A 15448-nucleotide genomic window follows, 5' to 3' on the forward strand; every position below is an offset into this window, starting at 1 on the left:
ATTGTTAAAACAAAAAGATGCAGATTTAATAAACATGCTTCAGTCTCGACGTTAGATTCTTATCGCTCAAACACAAGTCGTGTAGTTTTTATGTCCTGACACAGTATCTCTCCGCTGTCTCCGGCAACACACGCTGTGGTGACAGTCCATGACCGAACCGGGGTCCACCCCTAACATTGGCAGGGGTCCAGGTTTGTCTCTCTTTGTCTCACCTGATAGCGGCAGACAGTTGTCATGCTGCGGGATTTCAGCAGGAATTACACTAACGATTTCCCGGCTATTTCTAGGGTAGTTGCTGGTTGAGACAAACCTGTACGTCTTACGTTATTGAGAACTGTGCCTTGTTGATCGCTTAACAAAATTTTGCATTGTATATTGTCAGTTTAAGGTAACATTTCACAATAAGGTGGTATTTGTTAACATGAACTACAAGTTATCACCATTTATTAATCTTTGGTAATGTTAGTTAATGCCAATCCAATTGTTAATGGCGACTGTGCATTAACTAATGTAAACAGTTACAACTTTTGATTTTATAAATGCACTAGTAGAAGCTGAAAATGGATTATTAAATGCTGTAAATGCTAGCTTATGCATTAACAAAAGTTAACAATATAAAGTTATAATATATATACAGTACTGTGCAAAAGTCTAGATCTGATTTCATTTGTTGTTTTTATATTTGTATAATTAATGTTAGAGTAATAGCATATTTCCCTTAAATTGGCTGCACTTTTTAAGGTATAAACAAGTAATGTGGATAATTTTAAAGTAATAATAAAGTAGTCAGAGTATAAGTCATTGACAATGATGCTTTCCCTATTAGGCACTGATAATACTGACTTTGTATTATCAATTTTGGACTGGCTAGCACCGCCTGGCTGTCCCAGCTCTGTGTCACCAACAGACTGCATTCAGTGGCGAAAAACAAGGTCAAAGCGATGGGCGTGCGAACCGAAAGACACGAGTCAGTGAGCAGCCACGCTTGCCAGATCGCTGATGGTTAAAGTTTATGATTGAGTGGTGAGGAGAAAATGATTTGGGATGTACTGGTCCTGATAACCCCTGATTTCCTGGATGATCAGACCAGCATAACAAAATATAAACTATTAGCATGTAACCACTGCGACTGTATTGAAAGGGCATCATATTATTTTAAGGATACATATCTCATAAAAATCTGTTTGTACCTGCGTCCTGTTGAAGGCCACACGGGCGAATACCGCCTGTGAGATGCCGGCCCTCTTCAGCTCATCTCTCACCCACTGGTAGATCTCTAAGGAGACCTCGGAGTTGTTGGACACCTGCGTATCCAGGGGTTTGTTGAGGGCACGATTGACGGGCGGGTGGTTCAGGTACTGCTGGCTCAGAGACTGCTGGGCGAGCAAGCGGTTGACGGCGTACTGCTGGTTGAGGATCTGTGCCATCACGATCTGCTGGCTCACAAGCTGAGGGCTCATGGGTGTGGACACCAAACCGGGGTGAAGGCCGGGCAGCTGGGCCCTGCTGGGAGCCTGACTGGTGTGGGACAGGGGCACCGGAGATGGCGGCTGCTCGGCGGTGCTGCCCGGGATGGGCTGCTGGCTGAAACTGAGGTGGTTGGGTCCAGGTGGTGAAAGATCAGATAGACCATCCATTTCGGCTGTAGGGTATACAAAAGGAGCATGTCAATGCAGGTGGTTCAATTTATAAGACCTAATATCAAAACATTTATATTGTGTCTATAAGAAAACCTGCCCACTTAATTTGACTGATATCGCCAAGCAAAACCAACAGGCTCAAGTTTAATTATTAATAAATGAAAACTAGTTAACATTGCCTAAAGGGTAAAATTTTAGTAAACATTGTTTTAAGATTTCCCAAGTAATCGATCAGGTTAATTGTCAGTAATAAAGAACAAAGAAATAAATTAGACACAGTGAGTTGATTTACAGTTTTTGATATTACCATGGTTCCCACACCTTAGTTAACTTCAAATTCAAGGACCTTTCAAGGACTTTCCAGGACTAAATGTGGGCACACATTTCAAGTACGAGCAAGGTTACCTTTTAAGATAAATTGTTACAGTTCTCTTTCGAGGGAACTCGCGTTGCGTCACTGCGGTGACACTTTGGGGACGCCTCCACGGGTAAGTGCGTCTGAATGTATATATCAAATTTAACCAATGGTGAGGCTTAACGACAAAGACAGGGTGACGCGGGAGCCAGGAAGTATATCGCTATCTGAAATATTGCCAAAGACGGCATAACAGGGACGCAGAAAGTATGGCAAGGGAGACACAGCGTCTCGTTCCCTTCTCAGGGAACAACAGTTACATACGTAACCCGAGACGTTTTCATGTGTCAAACACAAATATGCAAAAAAGCATTTTGGTATGAATCAACATTCGTGTACAGAAGATATAAGCATTTAAAGCGAACAGTTAGCACGTGTGCTTAAAAAGTCTAGAATTTTTATGATATTATCCTACACTACACAGGGAATAATATGGATTTTTTCCCCAGAAAACTTCTTGCATAAAATAGTTTCAAGCACTTTTAATGATCTGTATCTATGTATGTATATTTTCAAAACTTCACAGGGATTTTTATTTTCCCCCCAGATTCACAAACTTTAGGACCCGTGGGAACCCTGTATTAATTAAATAATAGACACCAGAAGCTTTATTAGCCCGCAGGTCTTATACATGCATGTTTTTGTCACACCTGTTCATATTCACTTAAAGCATAACAGACTGTCTTTACATTAATACCTCGAGCAACCCAGAAGATATTTAAGCATTCATGCATCTGCATAAATGCATCAACATAAGGTGCAAAAGACAGCACCTAATACTGTAGACAAACTCACACTGATGCATTATTTAAATTGTAGTAATGATTTGGTATCTTTGACATCAATAATATATCAAACTATTTAATAACAACAAGTGACAGTATTTTTAACTAGAAAAAATTATCAATTGATTAAGGTGTTTGTTAAGCTCTGGATCTCTCGGCCATGACTATTGGCAGGCAAATATTAGGTCCATATTAAACAAAAGACATCACCAGCAAAAATAATTATATTTATAGGTTTAAGAGTTAAAAAATATGAAACAACAAACACTAATAAATTTGGACACAATCAGAAATCGAGGCTAAATTATAGAGAGTCCGATCCAGCCGTCCATTACCACAATAACTCAGTTTAACCTCTATAATATAACATGGCGAGTGTGTGACCCGCATCTGCATAAATGAGTTAATAATGTCCATGACCAGATCATGTGAGCAATAAAATCAAGATGTTGTGGGGCTAAAACATCTTAAGCCAGAAAGTGTCACACGGCGTCCTTTATGCTCTTAATTCTAGAACGAGATACATAAGCTGACTAATAGGAAATTTTGGGAAAGTCTAAATATAAACTAGAAGGCCAGAGCAAACGTCCCCGAGACCACCGAGTAAAACTGTTTACAGACTTGTTACAGATTTACGGATAAAAGAGACTTTGGATGTTTTAATTGATATGACTGTACAGACTGGAAGTCCCCCAGTAGTCGATCACTTTATCAGTTAAACCCCAACTTATGAGCATTATAATAGCATATGTAAAAATTAATTCCTGTGACAGTAATGTCTTCATGCTTTCAAACACCCTTGTGCTTCATTTAGTATACGCGGATCTATGAATATGCAAATTAGTCTCCACCTTCTCTCTTTAACACACCTCGGACTATAGATATATATGTCAATAGATGCTACATTCAGCTGTTTCAGACGCATAACTGCTAAGTCTGCTTTTGCACAATGCATACAATGCATACGTGAACTGCACGCTTGCAACACTCATTTTTTTAGTGCTGATGTTAGCAGTTTTCAGCGCAGAGTCTATGCAGCATCCATTCATTACATCTATGGCCCAAACTACTGATCCACTCGTTCAACTGTGATAATGTGATTGGTTACATGTTTGTGAAATAGAAAACTTTGGAAAACTTTAATTTTATGAAGTAAATACTCAGCAGTGTTTTTAAATGATTAATTTGCACATGGTTTGTCTTAAAACGTATTAAAAACACCACATAGACATATTATAAACAACAATAAAAACTTGATTGTCACCACAGGGGGACTTTAAACAAAAATTTAATAAACAGTTTATATAAAAATGAAAATTATGTTATTAGATTTTTACTTTAATGTCATTCCGAAGCCAAATGGTGTCGTTTTGGAACACAAAAAGAGAAAGTTTATAGTGATCGTGTTTGTCAATATCCATGGGGAAAAACATGCACCATAGTCTCATTAAACTTTTAAAAAAATGCTAGGATATTTTCAACGCAGCATTGTGTCAAAAAAGGACGAAGTCAACCTGTTAGGTCGTGATTTAACCCATTGTTGGGTCAAATATAATTTTTTTTGGATTAATTTAACCCAATGGCTGGTTTGAAAATGACCCAAAAATGACTTCTCTTCCTTTTGTGTTACACAGAAATAAAAAAACAAGAACACAATTTTTAACAAAGAAAAATTTATAGAAAAAAATCACAAGAAAATAATCTTGACGACGCTCAACACCTACGAGCACAATCAAAGACGAACTCTATGACAATCTGACGGGATTTATGAAACACAAAAGAAGCGTTATGGCAAATCACCAAAATATAAATATTTCAACAAGAGATAGAAAGCTGATTAAACGCATGGAAACTCTCCAGAGACGCGCACAATAACCGCAAGGACACAAACATGTGTCTAACTGACAGCGCGCACAAAGCGGCGGCTGTTCTTTTCAAAATCGCCAAAAAGTGAGAAAAGACAAACAAAAAATTGGGTAATAATCAAAGCCCTCCCATAATCCCCCTCACTCCTGTGCTCTTGTGCGACGGTGTGCCTCTCGGTTGTGTTTTTGGTGTTCGGGACCGCTGGGGGCACGCGCTTTCCATGCAAATTGAAAAGATTTAAAGAAAGTATTCCCGGCCCCATCAGCAGCACACAGAGAACCACAGTCCCTCCTCTGGAATTCGGCACAAAGCAGGCTGGGATTAGGAGCACAATGGGAGGGAATTTGGGTTGGGGGGAGGGATGTAAAACCCGACGGTGCGGTGGGCTCTCGTGCTGTGTTTGAATGAGAGCTGGCCTGCGCTGGCCGTGTCACCGCTGTGTGGAGAGACGGCTCGCCTCGCTCCACATGATCGACTTCTTAAAGAGGCTTGCCTCTTATGGTCCACTTACAAAACATGACACCTAGACCCACAAATACTCACTGTGTATTAACCATTATCATTACAGGCTAAAGCAACACAATGCACAGTGCATTTAAGATATATGCTACAATTTTATTGTCACATATGCTTGTTTCTTGGGAATCAAACCCATGACCTTTGCATTGCTAAAGTAATACTCTACCAATCGAGCTACAGGAACAGAACCGTTGTACTGTCACGACCAAAACAAAAATAAATCTTTTTGCCGACATTATTGCCACAACAAATAGCGTTTGTTGCTTGTAAACAATGCATTTCATTGCTCGTACTGTGGCAGCCCATGCCATCCGACATAATAGTCCTCCTCACGCGGCTCTCGGCCTGCCGTGAGTTGTTAACATACCACAACGGCATTTCAGCCTTTGCTTCGCACAGGCACGTGAATAAATATATAAAGGCAGCAGGCACCTAAGGGGGTGCGGTGCATCACGTGACCTACCTAATGTGGTGGCACGTGGACTGTCATGGAGGACACACGTCCCCAGGTAGCCCTCCAGCTGGGAGGGCTGGCGCACGACTGCGCAGACGACCACACGTTCACAAACACACGCAAGCACACAGGTGTGAAGAGAGAGAGTGAGAGAGGGAGAGAGAGACTGTTAGTGTGTTTAAAAGTGAACGTGTGAACAGGAAACAAGAAGCAGATGTCAAAGTTAAGCAAAACAACTGACTGACAGTCGACGGATGCACGTTTGAACATTTTTTTAAGCTAAAAAAATCATGCATCTTAAACATAATTTGGACTGCATTTTTTCCTGAACGATGAGCAAACATTATAGGTTATATAGATTTTACAAAGCACACATACAGTAAATACATATTTATTATAACAGTGAGTAGGCAAACATAACTGGTTTACAGACATTGAAAAATTAACCGCCTAATTTTCACAGTTGTGACAATCTGGTGCGATTTTGCTTACCTATCATATCTTTTGTCTTCTTGAAATGTTTATACCAGCGTCCGAATTCTTGACACTTCGCAGCAGACACATTTGCATAGTAAGTGCTGTTAACAATTGATGAAATCATACTCTGCAAGAGACAGAGACAGCAAACAGTGACATTTAAATTCACTTTTACGTACAGTATTGTCATAACATTGGGCACTCATTTATGGTGGCATCTTGACGTAAAAATAAAAAAACTAAGAAATGTGATTCATGCACAAATAGCTGCAGTAATGGATCTCTTCATTAGGAAAAACCAAACGAATGCTTGTCCCTTTATAACAAATGCCACAGAGTATGAAAGACAGCAAAGTAGAAAACAGCAGCATAAATCTGTTATGCACATAAAGCAGATGCTGCTTTGGGGATTTCAGCTTCCGTTTCCAGGATCAGAGCTTCAGGTTGATACCACACAATGAGTTCATCTCTCTTTGCTGCCCAACACCAGCATCTTTTCTTTATTCGTCTTCTATTTTAATACATTCCACTCAAAAAAAAGCTGAGATTTCATTTCATTAAACCCAACACTTAACACATTAATGGCCCGAGGCTACGTAGCGCAGAAATTGTTTTGATTGTTATAAATATTCAAAAGATGAAACCATCTGGTTTGAAATTACAGGTATGCCAGCTTTATCATTTTTATAACATGAGCACTCGGGGACGTGGAGGGCGGGGTGGTGGGGGCGCTCAGAATATCCACAACAAGGAACACGGGACCTTTAAGGATAAGTTTAGCTTTCATCCTCACACCTCTTGCAGCAAGTCTTAATAAATTAACGTTCTTACATGCAGCATCTAAACAAAGTGAACCATGTTGTTTTAGCATAATAACTTATATTCCATCATGTAAGCAAAGCGACAGTGATTACAAGCTGTTTGGTTTTAATCTATCTATTTATTTATTTCATTTAATTTATTTTTGGGTTACGATTAAATGTCTATTAAATTTTCACTGACAGCCCAAGTTTTCCTTGTTTAAACCTTATGCTACGTTTAGACCAGCCGCGGTAAAGGCGTCAAGCGCAAGTGAAGTCAATGTGAAGACGCGTTGATGTGCGTCTGGAGGTCTCGCAGCGCGAATGAGGTAGACGCGATTCTGCCTCATTCACGCGTCTAGTTCGTGCGAATTGAGCGTTGCCGTGGCAAACGCGCGAGATGAAAAATGTGGACTTTGGCGGTAAAACGCGCCGCGTTAACTAATCAGGAGTCGCAGAAGTCTATGGAAGGCCCTCCATAGATGCGAATTTCCGCGTGAATGTCTCAATGACTAGAATTTCACGCGCGAATGAAGCGAGTATACTCAAAATGTTCAAACGGCAAATTAGACGCGGTATACGCGATTTTGACGCCTCAAAGGCGGCTGGTGTGAACCCACAGTTAGACATGTGGGCTATTGGACGGCTATTAGACATCTTTTAACCACCAAACTGCTTGATGGGCAGGATCCCCAAGATATGATATGGGTTTATAATGTTCTCCAATGGCATCATACTAAATGATAGAGGTGGTCTTATTGCATTAAGCCCCTCTTAAAATGTGGCGGTATTACGGTATATTCTGTTAAATAAAATGTCAGACGTAACAGACTTTTCTATTACATGCATTCGGCAAAATGTAAATAAGTGGGGGTGGCCAACTCTGCACTCCCACATGTTAAAGGAAAACACCACCGTTTTCGATATTTTCCTATGTTCTTACCTTAACTCAGATAATTTAATACATACCTATCTTTTTTTCAATGCGTGCACTTAATCTTTGTACAGCGCTTCTTCAATGTGTTAGCATTTAGCCTAGCCCCATTCATTCCTATGGCTCCAAACGAAAGTTTATTTTGTGCCACCATACTTACTCGTGTAACTACTCATGTCTTTAAATAGGGAAAACATGGAAGTATTGGTGGCTTCTAAATTCATCCCTGTTTGGATCTTAAGGAATGAATGTGGCGAGGCTAAATGCTAACACATTCACGAGGTGCTGTACAAAGATAAAGTGCATGCATTGAAACAATATAGGTATGTATTAATTTGTCTAAGTTAGGGTAAAAACATAGTAAAATATTGAAAAACTGTGGTCTTTTCCTTTAAACTAAGTGTGATGGAAAAACATGCAAAATAATGAATTCATAACAAATGAACGAGTTATTTTTATCATATCATAATATGCTAGTGAATCCACCGCAGGTTTCTCGTATGAAGTCTCTCGAGGCATGCGCAAGGAGCTGCGGCGCCAAACAAAAAAAGCACTTCTTGCACACAATGCTAACAGTTGTAAAGTTTTCTGAACTTTAAGCAAGCTAAGACAAAACTCTGAGAACTTTGAGAAAAAGATGCAACGGTTTAGGTCTAATAGAAAGTAAAGAGCGTCAAGACCATAAAACAGACTCCATGGTCATCACCTCATAGCACCGGTCATATTCATAATATCTATATCTAGAGATCCGTCTCTCATATACAGGTATTTATCCTGCCTGTAGGTTAGTGCATATATTCATACTTTTCATTTTTACATATTGCCTATTTTTAATGCACTGTATGCATAAATACAAAATACAATAAATACTATAGCGCAGTGGTCTCCAACATGGTGCCCGCGGGTTGTTTGATTTCATCCATTGTGGTAGCGCGTGCTCACAAAAAGGTTGGAGACCCCTGCAATAGCTTCAAATCTCTATAAAATTAATAATGAATTTAAAAACAAGATTCTGTCTATCAAAACTTTATCTGTTGTTATCTTCTGGGCATTTTTTACTCTTATACTAACTTTAACTTGCCCATATTTTAAAATAGTGGGGAGAATTTAGTTCATATCTACAGTAAGTGGCTAATTTTTAAATTCCAAAAATAAAACAAACTGAAAAGCATATATATTTTGGTCATACTGCCCACCTCTAATGCACAGAAATGACAGGTGCGCAGTTAGCAGGAACAGGCAAAAGAGGGTAAAAGAGCATATATCACCCTGTCTGCTTGAAAAGGACTGTTAACCTTTACCGTCAAAGCTTACGCTGCTATAGAAATGAAAAGTGTACAACAGTATCTAAGACAAAAACCCTCTAAAGTGACGCTGGAATATGAAACCACAGTGTGCTCTCCGAGACCGCGCCATGCTGATAGGTGGCCGGGCAGCTGCACTTCTGAAGGCCAACTGGCGTTTTAAATGTCACCCGTAGCCTTTGTCATCACTGATCCCAGAACAACAATCATTAGAGATAGATGATGCAAGGCCGCTAACGTAAACAAGCAACTAACAATAGCAGAGAAATAAAAAGTACCCACTACGTAAAAGATTTGTGTCTTATCTACGAATCGGTTTACGAGAGCACCAGCCCTGTCAGGTCATATAGCGGGTACAGTTCTCTGCGATGACACAGATGTTGTGAAAATCAATGTTCATTAATCACTCATCTCACACCGTACGTCACAACATATCTACTGAGCCGAAGCGACACCAACCACGCGGATTAAGAGCGCCCGTAACCATTAGCAGGTACTTTAATAGGAAGAGTCCCTTTAAATGATATCCATCTCAAGGCCTTATCGGTGAGCCCAGGAAGTCTGTCACGCGGTTATCAAACTAAATCATCTATTTGACTTTCCGTCATGGGAGAGGCACATAAAAATGCTCTAGATCTAACCAGGCACATCCCTGATAATACCTCCCTTTTGCATTGCATCTTTCTCTACTGCACAGAGACATTGTGTGGGAGAGGTGGGTGAGCGTCCACCTCCGTTTAAATAAAACAAAAAATAAAACGTCTTAATTACAGCTTCTTTTCTATCCATTCTATGTGAAAGAGAAAGGGGCCTGTGTCAAATCCAGAGCTCGGCCCACAAAGATGGCATTTGATGGCTATTTGCTGCTATGCAACTACACAGCTGCTCCTCCGGGGCCACGGGGTGGGTGGGACGCTCTTTTGTTGCGGTCGTCTGAAGGGACACAGGGGTTAAGTTCGCTCACAGAGAAACATACGTGTGCTGAATGACAGCTGATGAGAGGGCAGGGCCCGCAACACGGCTCGCAGACCTGTGGAGCTTTCGCTTATATATCACTGTGCTGGCGCTTGAATTGTATTTATGTACACACTCAATATGTTTTCCAGGCCAAATGCACAATAAACTCGACATGGGTCAGTATGGTCGACAACACTATAGTCCGAAACTGAGTGACTAGTCCAGAAGTTTGAACCTTTACAGAATTAGAGATATCTTATAGGACCACCTCCCCAAAAAAACAATATAAATTAACTTTAAACAAATTATATAGTGTCTAAAACATTATTTTTGTTACACAATTATTGTTCATTCATAACGATTAATCACGATTAATCTATAGCAGAATAAAAGTTTTTGTTTACATCATATATGTGTGTGTGAACTGTGTATGATAACTTAGTATAGATAAATGCACACACATGCATGTATATATTTAAGAAATGTATATACATGTGTATATTTATGTCAAATTTATATTAAAATAGTGCTGGGCAAAGATTAATCGTGATTAATCGCATACAAAATAAAAGTGATATGTAACATAATATACAAGTATGTTCTGTGTGTAATTATTAGGTATATATATATATATAAATACACACACATTCATGTAAGTATTTAAAAAACATTTACATGTGTATATTTATTTATTTGTATATATTCTATATTATATATACATTTTATTAATATAAATAAATAAATAAATTCTGAAATGTATACATTTATGTGTGTGTGTTTAAATATACATCATAATTACACACAGCACACACAAATATATTATGCGAAAATTTACTTTTATTGTGTATGTGATTAATCGCAATTAATCTTTGCCCAGCACTATAAATACTTTATATATAAATATATTTTTCTTAAAATGATACATGCATGTGTGCATATTTATATATATATATATAATTATTATACACAGTTCACACACACATATATGATGTAAACAAAAACTTTTATTCTGCTATAGATTAATCACGATTAATCGTTAGCCATCCTTTTTGTCATTAAAACTATCTGTATTAATATCTGATTCTGTATTTTTCTCTTTAGTACCTTCATGAACTCTAACCCCTTGTTTAGACCCCTTGTCGCTGGACACGCCCATCCGATCGCCAACGAAAACTTTTGCTTGTGTCGCCGGAAGTCGCCAAGCTTCGCTATGCTACTGCCATTCGCTGGTGGTCTGAATGGGGCATAATGGGGTTTATAAGAAACCCTGGAGGAGTTTGTGAAAATAAGTTTGCGTAGTGTTTTAAGCTTGACTATCCACCAGCCTAAAAAATACATTTCAAGTCAATTACTACTAAATATTGCTGTGTAACTGTTGCTACATGTACACAAAAAGTACTAAATTTGTCACTGGGGCAGTACCTTTTCAAAAAGTACACAATTATACCTAAAGAGTGCATGTTAGTACCTCAAGGGTACATATGCAGTATATACCTAAATTGTACACATTTGTGTCTCTTTAAAGGGTATCATCCCAGTGACAGCTTTAACTTTTTCCTGAGAGTGTACAAATTGGCGTACATTTCTTAAAAGCATGTTACACATTACCCTGAACCAGTGGTTCTCAAACTGGGGGCCTGTAGAGGGGGCCCTAGTTTTTTAAAAATACATTAATTTATTATAAATTCTATGTAATTTAACATCATAAAAATAAGGCTATTGTCAATAGCATTGCATTGTATCATTTAATGTTTTGTTTAATTCAAATTCTAAGTTTGATTATGTCATGAATTGTCTTGGGGGAGGCCACAAAGGGATGCACACACTAAACAAGGGGGCGGGGTGCATGTCGAAAAGTTTGAAAACCACAAAATACAGAACTTACAGCTTCCACTGCAAATTAATGCACATCTACAATTAAGGAGCTCAGATGCAAAAGCCTCCAAACGCCACATCCATCAAAAACGAGAAAATGATTTAAACAGAATGGTCTTGGCATGCATGTACTATACACTCATCAAATACTTTTCCTTAAAATCTGCTTAATCCCGGCCTCAGGTCACCCATCAAGAGTCTAATAAAAATGCTCATTTATAAGAACACACGTCAGACGCACTTGGAGGATTTTGCATCTGAGCCCTATAATTCCTCCCCGACAAACTTAATCCAAAGTGGCACAATACACCTCCATTATTAACCTTTTCAGTAGTGGCATTTACTAGTATTAAGAAGAAATTAATCCTATAAAATATTAATCCTTCCCACTCATCCTAATCAACAGTACAGCTATACGAAAAAAACATCTTACCTATACCCAAAAACAACACCAACACGTTCCTGAGTGCTAGACGACGAATCCTCCTCTAACTCAAAACGTTAACTCGTTTGTGATTAAAATTAGACAGCGATGCTCCCACTTTCATTTAGAGAATCTAAAACAACAAAAGAGGAAAATTCCCCCCTCCTCGGAAAATTGCAGCACACGCGGGCCGCCCAGCCTGCAGCATGCGAGCGGGGCTTTAATTCAGTGTAAGTACCGGGCCGGCGCTCAGTGGGAATAGCTCACATATGGACTGTAAACAGAGTGATTAGAGAGATGTGGAGCAGCCCGGCCCCTGTGCTGACTGAACAGCACCCTGGGACTCTTTACATCACTGCTCTCCACAGCTCCAAACACACACATACACCTGCACGAAAAGAACGAGCTGAAATACACTACAGTTTCTCCAACAATAAAACCAGATGAAACATTTCAACCATTCTTCTGCTCTGAGTCAGCGAAACTCATAAACACGTTAACATTTTTACATGTATGCATCTGACTGACACTTTTATCCAAAGCAACTAAACTACGTTGCATTCAAGATATACATTTGACCAGTATGCATGTTTCCTGGGAATCAAACTTATAATCTTTTGCGCTGCTAATGCAATGCATGCTGCACAGTCCCTCCAGAAAAACGCGATTATGCGATCGCATGATTCAACCCATAATCATCCAAAGTCCGCATATTTACGCGGGGGCCGCATTTTTTCAAGTACGCTGCACTTTCGCAGCATAAATTGCAGATTTCCGTGCGCAAAATATGCGGGGCTTGCATGATTTCATAATCCCCGCATTTTCGTAGCAAAAATTTGCATGATTCCTACGAATCGAACTTATAATCTTTTGCGCTGCTAATGCAATGCATGCTACACAGTCCCTTCAGAAAAACGTGATTATGCAATCGCATGATTCAACGCATAATCAGCCAAAAGTCTGAATATTTATGCGGGGGAAGCATTTTTTCAAATACACCGCACTTTCGCAGCGTAAATTGCAAATTTCCGTGCGCAAAATATGCGGGGCTTGCATGATTTCATAATCCCGCATTTTCGTAGCAAAAATATGCATTATTCCTACGAATCGAACTTATAATCTTTTGCGCTGCTACTGCAATGCATGCTACACAGTCCCTTCAGAAAAACGTGATTATGCGATCGCATGATTCAACGCATAATCAGCCAAAGTTCGCATATTTATGCAGGGGGGGCGCATTTTTTCAAATACGCAGCACTTTCGCAGGATATATTGCAGTTTCCCCCCTTGCAAAATATGCGGGGCTTGCATGATTTCATAATCTCCGCATTTTTGTAGCAAAAATCGCATATTTCTTAGAAGAAAGTTGAAAAATGTTGCATTTACTTCACACAAGCGCAGCCATGTCCCCTGTTGCCATGGGAATGTTATGAAGTGAAGTGATTATGTGACGTGAACACTTAAAAGCTGCAAAAACTTTTTGCAATTTCATTTTGCATAAAATTTCATTGCATATTCCATCGCATATTTTAAGAAAACGTGCCGCAAGTTCAAGGATTTTTGCCCGCAACAACCACAAAAAAACAGCGTTTTTCTGGAACGACTGGCTACATAAAGTATAAACAAGTCCAGGTCACAATCAAAAGAAAAATATGTTTTGCATTGAAGAAAATGAAAGACCTTCTCACGACATCTTAATACAATACTTAACCTATAAATCATTTGGCATCTTGCATTTAATGTCACGATGTATAAATAGTTTATTAATTAAATATATTTTTATGTCACGCTAATGAGAATTTGAGGTGAAAATTGTGCTTAACTGTCATGAGATCAACATGGTCCTAAAATTAGGCTTAATTTTCTTCAAGGAAAACATAATTTGTTCAATCTTTCCGTGAAATACACAACCACAGTCTTACCCGGTTTGGATAAGATTTGCCGCATCCCGAAATGCATTATCAAGATCATTGCGGTTCATCCATTGTTTACCCAACAATACCCCACAACCATAACGACAACCTCGCTAAAAGCGGCAGAAAAATAAAGTGCATTAATCTACAGGGATGACAATGGCTATCGATTTGGATATCTATGGCAATTCGGTCCATTTCCACTCTATCAAACTCTGGGCATTTGAAAAGGGACACTCGCAATCTTGGCAACTAGATGTGGAAGGCTCCAGCACCTGTGATAAGGGACATTCTTTTGCCAAAGAGCTCTGGTTCATGTCTTTGAGTAACTCCTTGAGGGCATTTCTTACTGTAGAGTGGGTCCACTGCTCTGGTGGAAGGTCTTCTAGTTTAGGGCAACTGCAGAGAGGGAAAGGTCGAGAGACACAGACAGAAAAAGAAGAAGAAGAGAGAGAGAGAGAGTTAGGGACATTGAGAACTAGGCTATCCATTCCTGCTGCAAGCGTCCCTGCAAGACAGACAGATTTCATTTGGCGCACGCAGCAGATGCATCTGGAGTCTCCCTCTCTCTCTCTCTCTCTCTCTCTCCTGATTGTTCTGATTAGTTAATTACTTTATACAACACATCTGCTGTATTGATGCATGAATTATACATCAGCTGCATGTGGCGACTATTATTCCACGCTACCTCCACCTTATCGCTTTGATGTTCTTGCACAAAAAAATGAAGGTGTTCTTGATTTTCGATGCATTAAAAATGTCCAGCATCTAAATACTTTATGAAAAATCCCGCATTCGGAGCATTTCTGTATGCACGTTCGAAAAAAGGGCGGCGGTGAAAACACAGCTGCATTCAGGGTGCCATTAATGAACGCTTGTTCAATAGGATGCAATAAACGGCACGCTGCCAAGAAAATATCGCAATACCCAATGCAAAAAACAGCCGGAGACGTCTGACGGCCTTATGCATCACTAATGCGCAAAACATTAAAGGTGACTCGTGTCATTTGTTCAATGTTAATGTCTAACATGAATACTGACCCTTACTGTCTATAATAAATCAGTGCATGTTGTTTTACATATTA

General features: G+C 39.3%; 1 protein-coding gene across 11 annotated transcripts in view; it reads right to left on the bottom strand.

Annotated features, from left to right (window-relative positions):
* Positions 1-15448, bottom strand: part of satb1b (SATB homeobox 1b) — a 64168-nt gene that overhangs the window by 28227 nt on the left and 20493 nt on the right. For 7 of the 11 annotated variants that reach the window (XM_073872551.1, XM_073872550.1, XM_055211372.2 and 4 more), the window contains 4 exons: positions 14639-14762; positions 6172-6283; positions 5689-5766; positions 1191-1642 (listed from right to left, as the gene is read on the bottom strand). In XM_073872551.1, coding sequence (XP_073728652.1) covers positions 1191-1642; positions 5689-5766; positions 6172-6283; positions 14639-14762 — 766 coding nt within the window. The remainder of the gene's footprint in view (positions 1-1190; positions 1643-5688; positions 5767-6171; positions 6284-14638; positions 14763-15448) is intronic. The other 4 variants (XM_073872553.1, XM_055211375.2, XM_055211377.2 and 1 more) reach the window with 3 other exon arrangements.

Source organism: Misgurnus anguillicaudatus, chromosome 10 (genome assembly GCF_027580225.2).
Source record: "Misgurnus anguillicaudatus chromosome 10, ASM2758022v2, whole genome shotgun sequence".
Classification (NCBI taxonomy): Eukaryota; Metazoa; Chordata; class Actinopteri; order Cypriniformes; family Cobitidae; genus Misgurnus; species Misgurnus anguillicaudatus.